This window comes from Suillus fuscotomentosus, assembly GCF_016647785.1.
Source record: "Suillus fuscotomentosus strain FC203 chromosome Unknown F5891scaffold_7, whole genome shotgun sequence".
NCBI classification, from domain to species: domain Eukaryota; kingdom Fungi; phylum Basidiomycota; class Agaricomycetes; order Boletales; family Suillaceae; genus Suillus; species Suillus fuscotomentosus.
The window spans coordinates 895,892-908,043 of NW_024539519.1; the positions used below are offsets into that span (position 1 = coordinate 895,892).

At 50.4% G+C, this 12,152-nt stretch overlaps 4 protein-coding genes across 4 annotated transcripts; 3 read left to right on the forward strand and 1 right to left on the reverse strand.

The window, feature by feature from the left end:
- The first annotated feature begins 130 nt into the window (after positions 1–130).
- On the forward strand, positions 131–1,443 carry F5891DRAFT_690761 (uncharacterized protein). Its single transcript, XM_041372812.1, has 3 exons — positions 131–1,194; positions 1,248–1,322; positions 1,375–1,443. The coding sequence occupies exon 1, from the start codon at positions 251–253 to the stop codon at positions 1,112–1,114; it is 864 nt and encodes a 287-aa protein (XP_041231029.1). The 5' UTR covers positions 131–250; the 3' UTR covers positions 1,115–1,194; positions 1,248–1,322; positions 1,375–1,443.
- A 382-nt stretch (positions 1,444–1,825) lies between these two features.
- F5891DRAFT_1139499 (uncharacterized protein) lies at positions 1,826–4,852 on the forward strand. Its single transcript, XM_041364873.1, has 6 exons — positions 1,826–2,121; positions 2,183–2,313; positions 2,370–2,430; positions 2,491–2,602; positions 2,656–3,664; positions 3,723–4,852. Exons 1-6 carry the CDS (start codon positions 1,929–1,931, stop codon positions 4,530–4,532), a joined length of 2,316 nt encoding a protein of 771 aa, XP_041231030.1. The 5' UTR covers positions 1,826–1,928; the 3' UTR covers positions 4,533–4,852.
- Positions 4,853–7,334: 2,482 nt separating this feature from the next.
- F5891DRAFT_1126220 (uncharacterized protein) lies at positions 7,335–9,725 on the reverse strand (the record flags this gene model as incomplete). Its single annotated transcript, XM_041364063.1, has 12 exons — positions 7,335–7,349; positions 7,409–7,575; positions 7,643–7,787; positions 7,848–8,052; positions 8,109–8,215; positions 8,268–8,358; positions 8,410–8,590; positions 8,640–8,693; positions 8,754–8,871; positions 8,936–9,308; positions 9,362–9,514; positions 9,580–9,725. The coding sequence occupies 12 exons, from the start codon at positions 9,723–9,725 to the stop codon at positions 7,335–7,337; spliced, it is 1,755 nt and encodes a 584-aa protein (XP_041231031.1).
- Positions 9,726–9,873: 148 nt separating this feature from the next.
- On the forward strand, positions 9,874–12,140 carry F5891DRAFT_1009397 (uncharacterized protein). Its single transcript, XM_041360588.1, has 4 exons — positions 9,874–9,897; positions 9,969–10,158; positions 10,215–11,363; positions 11,414–12,140. The coding sequence occupies exons 3-4, from the start codon at positions 10,298–10,300 to the stop codon at positions 11,926–11,928; spliced, it is 1,581 nt and encodes a 526-aa protein (XP_041231032.1). The 5' UTR covers positions 9,874–9,897; positions 9,969–10,158; positions 10,215–10,297; the 3' UTR covers positions 11,929–12,140.
- The last annotated feature ends 12 nt before the right edge of the window (positions 12,141–12,152 follow it).

Consider the following 12,152-nt stretch of genomic DNA (forward strand, 5'->3'; position numbering starts at 1 on the left):
GACTTGAATGCGATTCCTTTCTGGTCAAGGTCGCGACGATATACTTGACGTAATGAACGGAAATAAGCGTTGTTGCAAGCCTCGTGAGAATAAGCGCCAAGTCTTTTAATGAACTTGCTTGACCATCTATATTTGTTGTGCTTAGTCTACGGTTGTTGATCGGGTATTATGAATGGCTGTGCCATCGACGCTTGACCGACAAGTATAGCCTACATATTCATCTGCATATGCCAGGCGTCGAAGGAGGGTCATGGCTGACGCTCACCGAGACATTCAACCAGTGCATTACACCGCTGAATCGAAACAATGGCTTCCAGGTCCGAGTCAAGATAGAGCCGGAGAACACATGCCCAGCTTCATCCGTGTTGTATCATGGAACGTTGATTGTATGAGGCCAGAACCAGACCTTCGCCTAGATGCTGCTCTCTCCTATATCCAGCACCAGGTCTTCAAGTGCAGGACAAACCGCAGACGTCCTGAACCATGCTCGATCCTCCTCCAAGGCGTCCTAACCACTGCATTCGATACCATTCTCAATAACAAGTGGGTCCAGAATTTCTTCGTCGTCATTCCTTCAACCACAGACGCCTGGCCTAAGCTCGCAAAGTATGGCACAGTCACCCTCCTCTCTCGTTCCCTCCGCATCACAAAGTCAACAACTATTCATTTCAGCTGCTCTGAATCGCAGCACCACGCTATTTTCGTAGACGTCAAGCTCAGCGGTCTCCTGGACACAGCACAAGCTCCCGCATCATCCGAGTCTGTCGTCACCTTGCGAATTGCTAACACCCACCTTGACCCATTACCCGACGGCGCCCCTATCAGGGAGAGACAATTCAAGCTCGTCGCTGATGCTTTGATACAGGATGGGCTGTTTGGAGGAGTCGTTGGAGGAGACTTTAACGCTGTTTCGCTCAACGACTCCGAACTGGTTGAATCTGTTGGCTTGTGGGATGCATGGAGCGGCGACGATGAAGGAGGGTTCACTTGGGGGTATCAACCTCCTTCTCCGCTTACACCAGGAAGACTAGACAAGTTGGTCTATACGCCTCGTCCAGGCTTCTTTGTAGATACACCAAAGAAGATAGCTGTTGGAAGAAATACGGGCAGCTGACGCGGAGGAGGTGGATCAGCGACCATTATGCTCTGCTGACCAAGGTGCAATGCGTATATTTCGCATCCGATGCTTCAGATGTAAGTCCAGTATTCTCGGCGCTGGCATGTCCTAGTTCTCATGAGACGTTCAGTGTGATCCATCGGACCACGGGCACGTCCAACAGGGACTGAGAGAGCAAAGGAATATCGAAACATGCTCGCTTGACGTAAGTTCATACTTCTCTTACCCTAGCTTGCTTCTGACTGTTCCGTAACCAGGACCCACTCGTGTCTCATTCACCACCACGTAGTAAATACATCATTCCACTCCATCCTGGTACCAATTCTCGGTCCAGACGGAAGCCTTGGAAAAAGTTGCTACGCATGAAGTCATCAAGGTAAGGTATACACTTACTTTGCGGAATTCGCGATCATTGACAGATGTAGTCCGAGTGTAGAACAACATTCTGACGGGACCAGGACCCATTGAAAGGAAGGAGCAGGCACCCACTTTTAAGTACTAGTTCGTGCCCCCCTCCTGCATTCATCCATACTCAATTGCTATGAATCTCCAGACCCGCACAGGGTCACTTACATCACATATATGCACTGCTTTCTAGCTGGACCTCACACGACTAACAAATTTACTGTAGAATATCTTGTATGCTAGCACGCTGTCTTGGATTTGTCTTAACATGTTTTTTGCCGCTTGATTCAAAGTCCGATGATCATCTCTCACCAGCATAACCGATGCGGGACCACAAGCTCGAGCGAGCAAGGAGTAAAGTCTCCATTTAATCATAATACTACTTCCCTACCTCTAGCGTATCTCCATGTCAAGCTTCACCACCTCCTTACGACCCGCAGAACGGCAAGACATCCACAAATCATGCGGAACATTGGAGACACTCGTGAACATGCTTACTGACTACTGCGAAGCTGCAGGGGCTATCGTCGCACTACAGAGGAAGCTCTCAAAAACCCTCAAAGAAGCTGCTGCCCTCAAAACCACTAATGAGATCGCAGGTAAGTTTACCTTCCAAAGTTCAACCCAAATACAAGTCTCACGAAACGGCGCGGTGCACAGGCAACGCCTTGAACGTTAGCGCAAGCATATTCGACGTTCTTTCCGATGTCGATGCTAAGTTTGCAAAGATAGCTGATATGGAATGTCGCAGTATCAGTTTAGAGGTGAAAAAATGGTTCAAAAAGCTCGCGGTACATATTACGTTCCTCACTCCACCCTCCCCTCGCTCACTCACTGACGACTGAAGAAAGAAGAGAAAACCCATGACGAACGTATGGATGATTCAAACGCTCGTATAAAGCAAGCTGGTACGTCACATCATGTTGTCGTTTCGCTCGAGGTTGCGTTGTCTCAACGGTTCCTGTAAGGTCAGGCATACGAGAAGAAGGCTAAGAAGAGTGCACGCGATGTTGGGGAAGAACACGCACGTTATGTTAATCTGCTCAGTACGCTTGGTCCTGAGATGTCTCAGGAGAAATAGTAAGTTTTACGTATGCCTATTGCAGTACTTTTGTTCTGACTGTATTCGACAGTAATCACGCACTACTCGTGACGCAACAGCACACATCGACCACGTATAGCATAGCAGCCTGCCTCTCGAGGGTCGCAGATGCAGAATGGGCGCGGTCATGTGAAAGCATCCGTCGATTCTCCCCGTCGATTGGTCCACTTGGTGAATGGCGAGCTCTCTGCGAGGGCGCATGGACAGGTCCCTTACCCGATGACCTACCAGACATATTACCTGCGTCTGCTCGAGCTCCACTTCCAACCCGGGGTGTAACGGAATGGGGTCAAAACATCCCGCCTGGAAAACACGAATACCAAACTTCGTTTCCCCTTCCTTCACAAGCCAATCCCGCCGACCTCGAGCGTCCCCACCCGCCATTCAGCTCCAACGAGCAGAACCAGAATCAGGGCTCCATCAACTCGATAACGACTCTCAGCGCGTTCCCCTTCCCTCCGACACATTTCCCCATCCCTCTAGCTGCTAACGAAGCAGAGCTGCAGCACCAGAGAACGCAAATGCAGAGTTTACAAGTTCCCCGACCAAATAAACCAGCTCAACAGTGTGTCCTATTATCGGAATCTCCACAGCCGATCGAGAGTACACTTTCTGATAAGCATATCCTCGTTGATTTCAAATTGTATTCTGCGTCACACGGACAGACTGCGCCTTCCTCCTTACAGCATAGGTACTCTGATAATCACCTCGAAGACAGAGTGGCACAGGGAATAATTGGACCGGGGATGTTGACTGGTAGTGAGAAGAAGGTCCAACAGACGCAGTCCCAGTCCTGTGAGGAAGTGGAACTTGATCGACTATCTCTGATTGCACGAGCGACTTCAAGCGAGAAAACACTCAACAGCAAGCAACTAGAGCATACTCCTTCAGAGCGCGAGTTCAGTGCTTCAGTGGAAAGCCGCAGCGCATTCAAAAGGGGCCGGAGTATCGATGCTGCTAAGAAGACGCCTGAGCGCACTAATAGTTCTACAAGCAATGTGAGTATTGTTGCTGCTTTGCTCAATCGTTACAGTCGTACGGTGAGTAGATGTGTATTTAATTCTTTCATGTGCCGGGCTGATCTTTGTTTGCATTGAGATCGAGCCTTTGTCTCTGGCGCCGAAAGATGTACCGCGCTTGCCGATGAGCGTTTCAGATCTCGCCTCTAGATATGAGCCTATAGATGAGACCCCTCGACGTTCGCCAACCGATAGACAAGTGGTCGATGAGAACCCTCCTGCTTCCCAAGCCACCCGTGACGGCCCTCAAGGCGAAGAAGATATTCGAAAGCGGAGACAACGTATCGAACAGCTCGTAGAACTAGAGCTCAAGGAGAAAGAATGCGAGCTTCGACAGCGCGAACGAGAACTCAACCAGAAAACGCGCGATTTCGAGCGCGATCGAATGCATTTTCTTGATGCACGGGGCGACCTTATCAGTGCTAGTGACACGCCCAGAGTGCCTCACCCGATACCATTCCAGTACAAACGCGGCTCACAGAGCACTTCACACCTCGTCCTTCCACCGAACTCGACTTCACCGCAGCGGAAATCTCAATCTCCGTCACGCTCACAGCCGTCTTCTCCTCTACCTGCGAAAGACCACGCGCCATTTTGCGGTTGTGATGCGTGTTCCGTCATTAAATACAAAACACCAGATGTTTCACCCTCACCTCGCGACCTACGTCCTCCGGAGCCACCTATCATTTTATGCCCTGAGAAGCCCAGGGGCTGGATACGGAGACTGAGCATGCCTGCTGTCGGTGCAGCACTCTCGTTGGATGCGAAGAACGCAAGTGCTACGAGCCTGAAGTCTGGCTTGTCGTCTGCGGTCGATAATGGGAGACGGAGGAAGCGTAGTTTTGATCAGGGGATCAGTAACCGTAGCGTTGGAATGGTACGGAGGTAGTGTGATCAGTGTGCCTGGATTGTTTCTTTTTTTTGCTTCTGGATACAGGTTTTGTCTTACTCTGCGGTTGATGGATCCTCTATCGCAGCTTACTTACGACCCATGCATACATGATCTTATTAATACTGTGAAACGTCGAGCTTGCGAACTCCATTATTGAATAATTAAATAATTCTGAAGTTCCTATTACTTGATATTGACCTCTTACCTTATACGGAAGTTCGCGTAGTCAAATCGTTTACTGTTCGTGAATCGCTCGAAGCTAGCTAGTACTTGTATTGATTTGGGCACGATCTGTCAATCCACTTTTTTGTGCGTTCAAGCCTGGCTGATACTCGTGAACCTGCTCGTTAAATGACTGCCGTGCATAGCTACTCTCCTAGTGCCCAACTTGAAAGAGGCTTGCAGTACGCTTTCTATACCACTACTCACCAAAGAACATGACGAGTGGATGAATACTTTGTATCATATTGCCGTTCCTATTTCATCCTGCAAGACTAGAACCGAGGCCTCCAGGGGGTTATTGACTCAAAAGCTACATGAGGTATCAGAATTATTAGCTACAAGGATAGCAGTATCACAAGTTTGTCAGACGTAAAGTAAATGATGAACAATATCACGAAGTGGGGGGGATCTGTGTACGAGTGCCTGCACTTCACTTCTTCTTCTTCTTCTTCCCTCCCTTGCTGTTAGCTGCTTTCATCGGCGGGGCATTTATCTTCGCTTTCTTGCCATCAACCTCCTCCTTGTCCTCTTCGGGATCATTACCCTCTCCATCCCCTGTTGGAACGGACGGCTCTTCAGGAGCAGGGATGGGTTCTACAGGGGGTTTTTCTTCCGCTTTCTCTTCAGTCGTCGCTGTATCAGTAGGGGGTGGTACTGTCTCGTCTGTGGTTGGTACTACAGCGTCCGCCACATTGGTCGGCGCCTCGGTTGGTGCAGGGGGCTCTTCCGTCGCCTGTACTGGAGCAGCGGGCGGATCAGCGTCGCCCGCATTGAAAAGAGCGCGAGGGAGTGGAAGCGGGGACGCATCAGGATTCAGTGAGGGTATCGGACTCTTCTTGTCATCACCGATGAGGTTACTGATTGATCCTGAAAGAGAGCTGAGGTTTCCAAGAGAAGAAATGTGTTCAGCTGGGAGTAAGGGTGAACCAGGTTTCGGCGAGGACTTGGAACTTTTCCTGCCATCAGCGCTGAGGAGATTACCAAATCCTGCGAGAGTAGAACCGATGCCTCCAAAAGTGGATCCAGCTTGCATAGACCAGCTTGATCTCACCCCCAATCCGGTGGTGGCCTTTAAACTCGAGCCCCATCCGGTGCTACCAGAAGAACCCCAAGCAGGGGAACTAACTGGCTCTGTCTTTTCAGCGGGCTGCTGACCCCACGCCTCATCAAGGCTCCAACCACCATCGCCATTGGTGTCATTCGCTGATGCAGATGGTGCTTCCGACGTGATATTGAGCTCGAGTGTGGGCACAGAAATGTCAATACCCAGAACGTTGGATTGTGTCTCTGTGACACTGAGAGCCGCCTCCGTGTGCTGCTCGGTAACCACGACTTCTGAAAACTCTGTGTGCTGCTCGGCAACCACGACTTCTGAAATCTCCGTGTGCTGCTCGGCAACCACGACTTCTGAAACTTCCGCAATCGCGGCGAGATCCCGGGAAGCTTCCGTAGAGATAAGCTCAGTAGGAACTGTATCTGCCGGCGTGGTAGACGACGGCGGACCTTCCATCCGTGTCTCTTGCGTAATCTCAACCGAGAGCTCTCTCGTTGCCTCCTGATGCACTTCAGAGACGATAGTGGTAGACATCGAGTGGTGGGCTTCTCCGAGTGCAGGTGTAGATGGCTCTGAAAGCTTGACCTCTGCAGTCTTTGGCGTCGCTTTGTGAGACAGTGGAGGGGGAGCTTCAATCTTCGGCGTTGTTGGCTCGAGAGATTTGGAGGTCTGAACCAGCGGCGAGGCTCCAGGCGTGTTCGCCTTGGAAGCAGAGCCCCAGACAGCTGTAAGGGCTTCTGCTAGCTGGCCTGGACTCTTGCCCACGGTGGTGTCAGCTGGATCAATCGGGGAAGGAGGTACGGTGGTCTTGGGGGTCTTGTTTTTCCCCTTGCCTTTGTCTTTAGCAGGAGGTTGAGCCCCCCGTCCGCGGGTTTCGACAGTGACTGGAGGTGCAGGCTGGGCGACAGCTGGAGGGGAAAGCTGGGAAGTGGCTATGAGTGTTTGCTGGGAAGAAGCTGTATGGACATGCTGAGAAACAGCCGAGACAGAAACTTTCGAAGCAGTCGAAATCCTGCGGTCTCGCTCAACAGCGCTCCCAACTACTGTGGAGACTCTGGATGCGGTAGACACTGTCCGTTGTCGCTCGACCTCCCGGGTGCTTTGTTCAGCCGTGACTTGAGATGTTGACGTCGTGTTGCTTCTCACCCCACGCTCAGTGGCCGTTGGGGTCGGAGGCGAGGGAGTGGACACCTTGGAAGCGGATGACTGAGTTGAGACTACACTCGTCCGGCTACGCTCTTGGACTTCTATGAATGTGGCATCCACTCGCGAGGCTCCTAGAGGAGTCCTGGTACCTGAAGCGAGTGGTTCGCGAGAGGCAGCGACAGAATGAGAGCGTGATGGCGCAACGGAATGAGAGCGTGACGGCGCAACGGATCCAGCACGCGATGGGGTGTAGTCATCCTCTGAGATGTCCGGTTCGTCTTCGTCAGCACGGTGGCCGCTCTCGCTATACACGATAGACGCAGGTCCACTATAAACAAAATTAGAGATGTCACTGGTTTCATGCAGATTTTCACATACTACTTGATCGTTCCCTAAGATTTTTACAACCAACTTAGCACACGTAAGGAAAAAATACATGGAAATCACTCACGTTGTCATTCCACTTTATGCGCGCTTTGAACTCGGTGAGACCAAAGTGAATCTCGACGCTAAACACGATCGTCCAGTATGTCTTGCCATTCTTGCCTTGTTTAGGCTCTGCACTTCCGCTGAGGAGCGACAGGTCTGCGCGGACTACACACAATGTCGAATAGTCCTCTGTCAATGAAAGGATGGAAGATCATGGATCAGCGCGGCATTCGGACTCATGTTCAGGGATACTCACCTGCATGGCGTAGAATCCACTGCGGAATCGTGTCACCACCTCTATAGCACCATATCTCTACCTCGAACACAGAAAGGGTAGACAGATTGGTAAGTTCCGTGCAATATTTCCGCGAGAACACCGTAGATTCCTTAACCTTCACGCACTGCAAATGTGCACATGAGTTAAGTCAACCCACGTTCCAGTGAAATCACTGCAAACATACTCGAGCAAGAATACAGTCAAACGCATCGGGCAGAAGCCGAGGACCAGATGGAAGTTCGCAAAGTCGATCTTTCCGAGACTGGTGCTCCGGATCGTTGGGATCGTACTCACGCAGGTACTCCACCCCATACATGAATTTCGACATCCGGGCCGAAACATGATGATCGCAGTAGAAGCCAAGTGCACCATCAGCCACAGCTTTTGAACTAAATCGTACAATATTAGAGAGATGAAATACTGGAATGATCATTTAGCCTCTTACGTCTGGCTGTCCGGTCTGCTCACAGTGATCTTCAGTGGAGCGAGGCGTTCCTGTAATTGACTAAAGAGCCACGGGCTGGCCGCAAATCCTCCCACCAACCAGACGGACTATGAAAAGGCGATCATTAAGACCTCATGTTGAGTGTGAAGAGTAACATACTTTGATCATCCCTTGCGATGCGTCAACCTGGGCTTTGATCGACGTGATCGCCGCCTGGACAGAAGGCTCGAAGAACTCTGCCACCTGCGCACTATCAAACGTCATTTTTGGAAGTATAATGAATGTTTGTTCCCCTACTTACCCATCAAGTTTCAACTGGCCTCCGCGGATGCCAACTGAAAGATCTTTGTCAAGTGGAGATCCGAATGGAACGAATTGTAAATCCTTTTTGTCTCGGAATAGCCGTTTAGTGGTCTCATCGAAGCGTTTGGTGATGTGGTCGATCGAATCGGAAGTGCCGTACTTCGAACCTTTGAGCTTCTCTGCACGCAGGATGAGACCTTGTATATGATGCAACTAAAGATAGCTCACCTTCCAAAAACTCCCTTGCCCTTCGGCTGACGAAGACAGATCCAGCAAATATACCTTCGGAAGCAAATGATCAGATACGAAAATAGACAAGAGGACGCGTCAGCGTATTCTCACAATCGGGAGGAGCCACCTCTTCGATTACCAGGGGATTGGTCCCTCGGACTGCATAGGAACTGATATCAAGCGTGCCGCCGCCCGCATCAGCTACAAGGAATCCGTGCCTAGACGGATTCTAGGGGACACGTCAGACGAGAAGTCCATGTGTGGGATATGTTTGGAATACACACAGAAAGGACATCGGCAGCAAGACCGCTCTGGACACACGCATGAAGACTAGCTTCTCCTTCCGTGACGAAACGTATTCGCGCTCGGCCTTCATCCATATCAGGAATCAAACCCCCATACACAGCAGCGCGTCGCATCTTCGTCTGCTGAGCACCTTCCCAGCCGTTGGGATGGCTCAGCACGAACTCGATGCTAGATTCGACATGGTGCCACAGGGTCTGGCCGTTAGCATGTGTGTCTATGATAAAACTCTTCGTGCAACGAAAGAGATAGGCAAGGAAGTCTCCAAAAACGTCAACGGAAGTTTTATGTCGTGGCAGCGGACTCAGACGCATCCCATTCATTTTCAATTTCATACTCTTCGGCCGGAGGCGAAGCTTGAAGCTGGTGAGCAGCAGTGTCAAAATTTGATCGTACGGGAAGGAATATACACATACAGTTCCGTTTTGATCCATTCCTCATCCTCAGCCTGGCTTATTATGGAAGCATTGTCTGCCTCAGCGCCAGCAGCCATGACTCTGCCATGCTTATCGTAATACATGACAGAGGGAATCTTGGAATTGCCAGCCACATGTTCTTGACCAGGGAAACTGAACAGGACAAGGGCGGACGCGTTTCCGTCAGAGGGTACGCGTCATTGGAACGAGATGCTCACCGAGTGACGCCGTGGATTTTTGGGACTTCGCCTGGTTCGAGTAGGGCATATGATACACCACTGAAAGTGGTTCCGACGTCAAGAGCGATGATTAGTGCACGCGAGGAGCCGCCATAGGGCTTTCGCGTGTCAGAAGTTGGCTTCATGCCGGGTGTAGATAATGTCGAGAAAGTCGGATTGTTGATAGATATGAGCTTATGAGGCCATATATGTACTATGTGCTAAGTCGGGGCGGGTGACTCGAATAAAGGCAGTCCACACGAGGCTACGATGAAAATGATCGCAGCGTGTCAGCAGTGCATGCTGTACTGACAAGGGCTAGAATGAGAATCAAATGAAGTGAATCAGCAAGAAGATAATTGGAGTTTACCACGAGGATGATCACGTACATCCTTCTGCCATTGGCTTTCCACGAACAAAAACGCAACTGCCTCGAGGCTTAAGAAGAACCTCGTGTTGCGCTGGAAATAGGGCTTGGGAACCTTGCTTGTACTGGCCGCCCAGAGATTGCCCGAGGAGGGAATCCTTGTCAGGGATCTGGTTGGAACCAGCTGGCACTTGCAGCAGAGCCTGGCACTTGTCAGTGATTATATCTAACCTCATATGATTTCCCATAAAATTTCGCTAACGCATAGATCATATAACTGAGCCAGTGATTAGGCCTTAGGCCTAAAGCAACACGCTGAAACGGTGTTTGGTTGTCCGACGTTCAGCCGCCATGCTCCCTATCGCTAACTTGAATCTCAAAGACCTGTACCAATCAACCTTCGAATTCTTTACCTCGCTTAGTCCTTCCTTTTCTTTCAGTGCTCTCAGCGCTGAAAACTCTGTCTCCGACTTATCCTTTCCGTTGACGCCGACAGACCCGACACCGAGACCGAGAAACCTGTCTGCAGACGAAGAGTCCACTTCATTACGTGACAGACTGGATGCTGCCGAACGTACTGACTCTCACAATTCGTCCTTTTGTAATCCCTCGGTTGGCGCCTCTGTTGCAGCCTCTACTCTTTATTCAATGCGCCGCGAAAACGATGCTATAAAAAACGAACTATCCAAAACAAAAGCAGAAGTCGCTCGTTGGGAGGAGAGGTATAAAACCCTCGAGAAGACCCTCAAAGAAACGAGAGACCTTTTGAAGGTCAGAGACAAGGAGATCCAGGTGCTTAAGGAGCGCGAAAGGCACTCACCCGAGCATCATTTCCGTTCCACTCACTTCGATCGTCGACGAAGCTGTGATCCCGCACATCAGCGGTCAGACTCATCTCAGTCTCGGCAGATCCGACTGAGCGCTGACTGGTCAGAGATCCATGACGATACCTTATCGCAGGCCAACGGCAATCATCGCCGCAATGGTAGCGACCCTTACCCAGACAACATGTCTACCGTGTCCGAGGAAGAGCGAGCCCAGTCTCGCAGCTTAGAAACCTTCTTGAACAAGATTGATTTGTGGTCTGGGGCACAGGTCATACAAGCTGTACAAGATCTCAACTCTGAAATCCTTCAGTTTGCAGCATCTGCCACAGAACTTTGCACGTTCTCGAAGCAGCGCCCTAACTCTGCAAAGGTTACGCAAGCTTCCTCCGAAGTTGCCACGAGGTTGGGTGCTGCCCTGAGTCGCTTATTGGCAACTCGGGATCACTCCCAAGATCCTATGCTTGTTCAACTAGCTCTTCAGGGTTGCATCTCGTACTGCATATCTAGAGCACTATCGTCATTTTGCATCGGTTACCAGTCCAAGGCCAACATCACCCTGACCCAGATCTATACCCACATGTTCCACTCAGGTGGGTTCCTAAAACATTTCTTTGCCCGCGATTTGTTCATATCATCTCAGAACCTCAGCCAACCTCGTCACGATGGAGAGCGCTGACTCATAAACACATCCATGAGCTCCACCCCGAACTTAATGAATACGCAATCAATGAGATGACGGAAACGATCTTCCGTTGGTCGCTAGACATTTTTCTCATCTCTGGTAGTACCAATCCCCAGCCCAATCCGGCTTCGCGCGAGAACTTCCGTGCATGCTTCGGGGCCCAAGTCAAACGGATCTCGAAGGCCGCTTGCAGGCTAGCGCAAGTGACGAGGGAGGAGATTATGTCGGCGAACTTCGAGGTTATCGCTGCGGATAGTGGCCAGCTGTTTGACGGGCAGGAGATGATGGATGCGTTTGAAGACTATGGATCGTCGGATGGCGTTGTTCTGTGTACAACGGAGCTAGGCTTACGTTGCTCGACAAGAAAAGCTATGAGCGACGCGCCAGCTTCGGAAGAAAGCATAGATCGGCGTATACTGTTGCGACCCAAGGTGGTTCTTGAATCTGTTGTAGAAGTTATCGACCCGCGATGATGTCTCTTTTCTTGTTAACAATTTCTGCTGCATCTATGTACTTTACATAATCCCCTCATCCATTCATACCACCCATTGCTGTTGTACCTTCGTTGTACTTATATGTACTTACTTTCATGGACGTTACTATGGTACTTATGTCGTATTAGTAGATCACTTGGATATTGTTTATCCGTATTTGATCCTAAAGGTGTTACTCAACAAGTGCAAACTGTGACACCTCG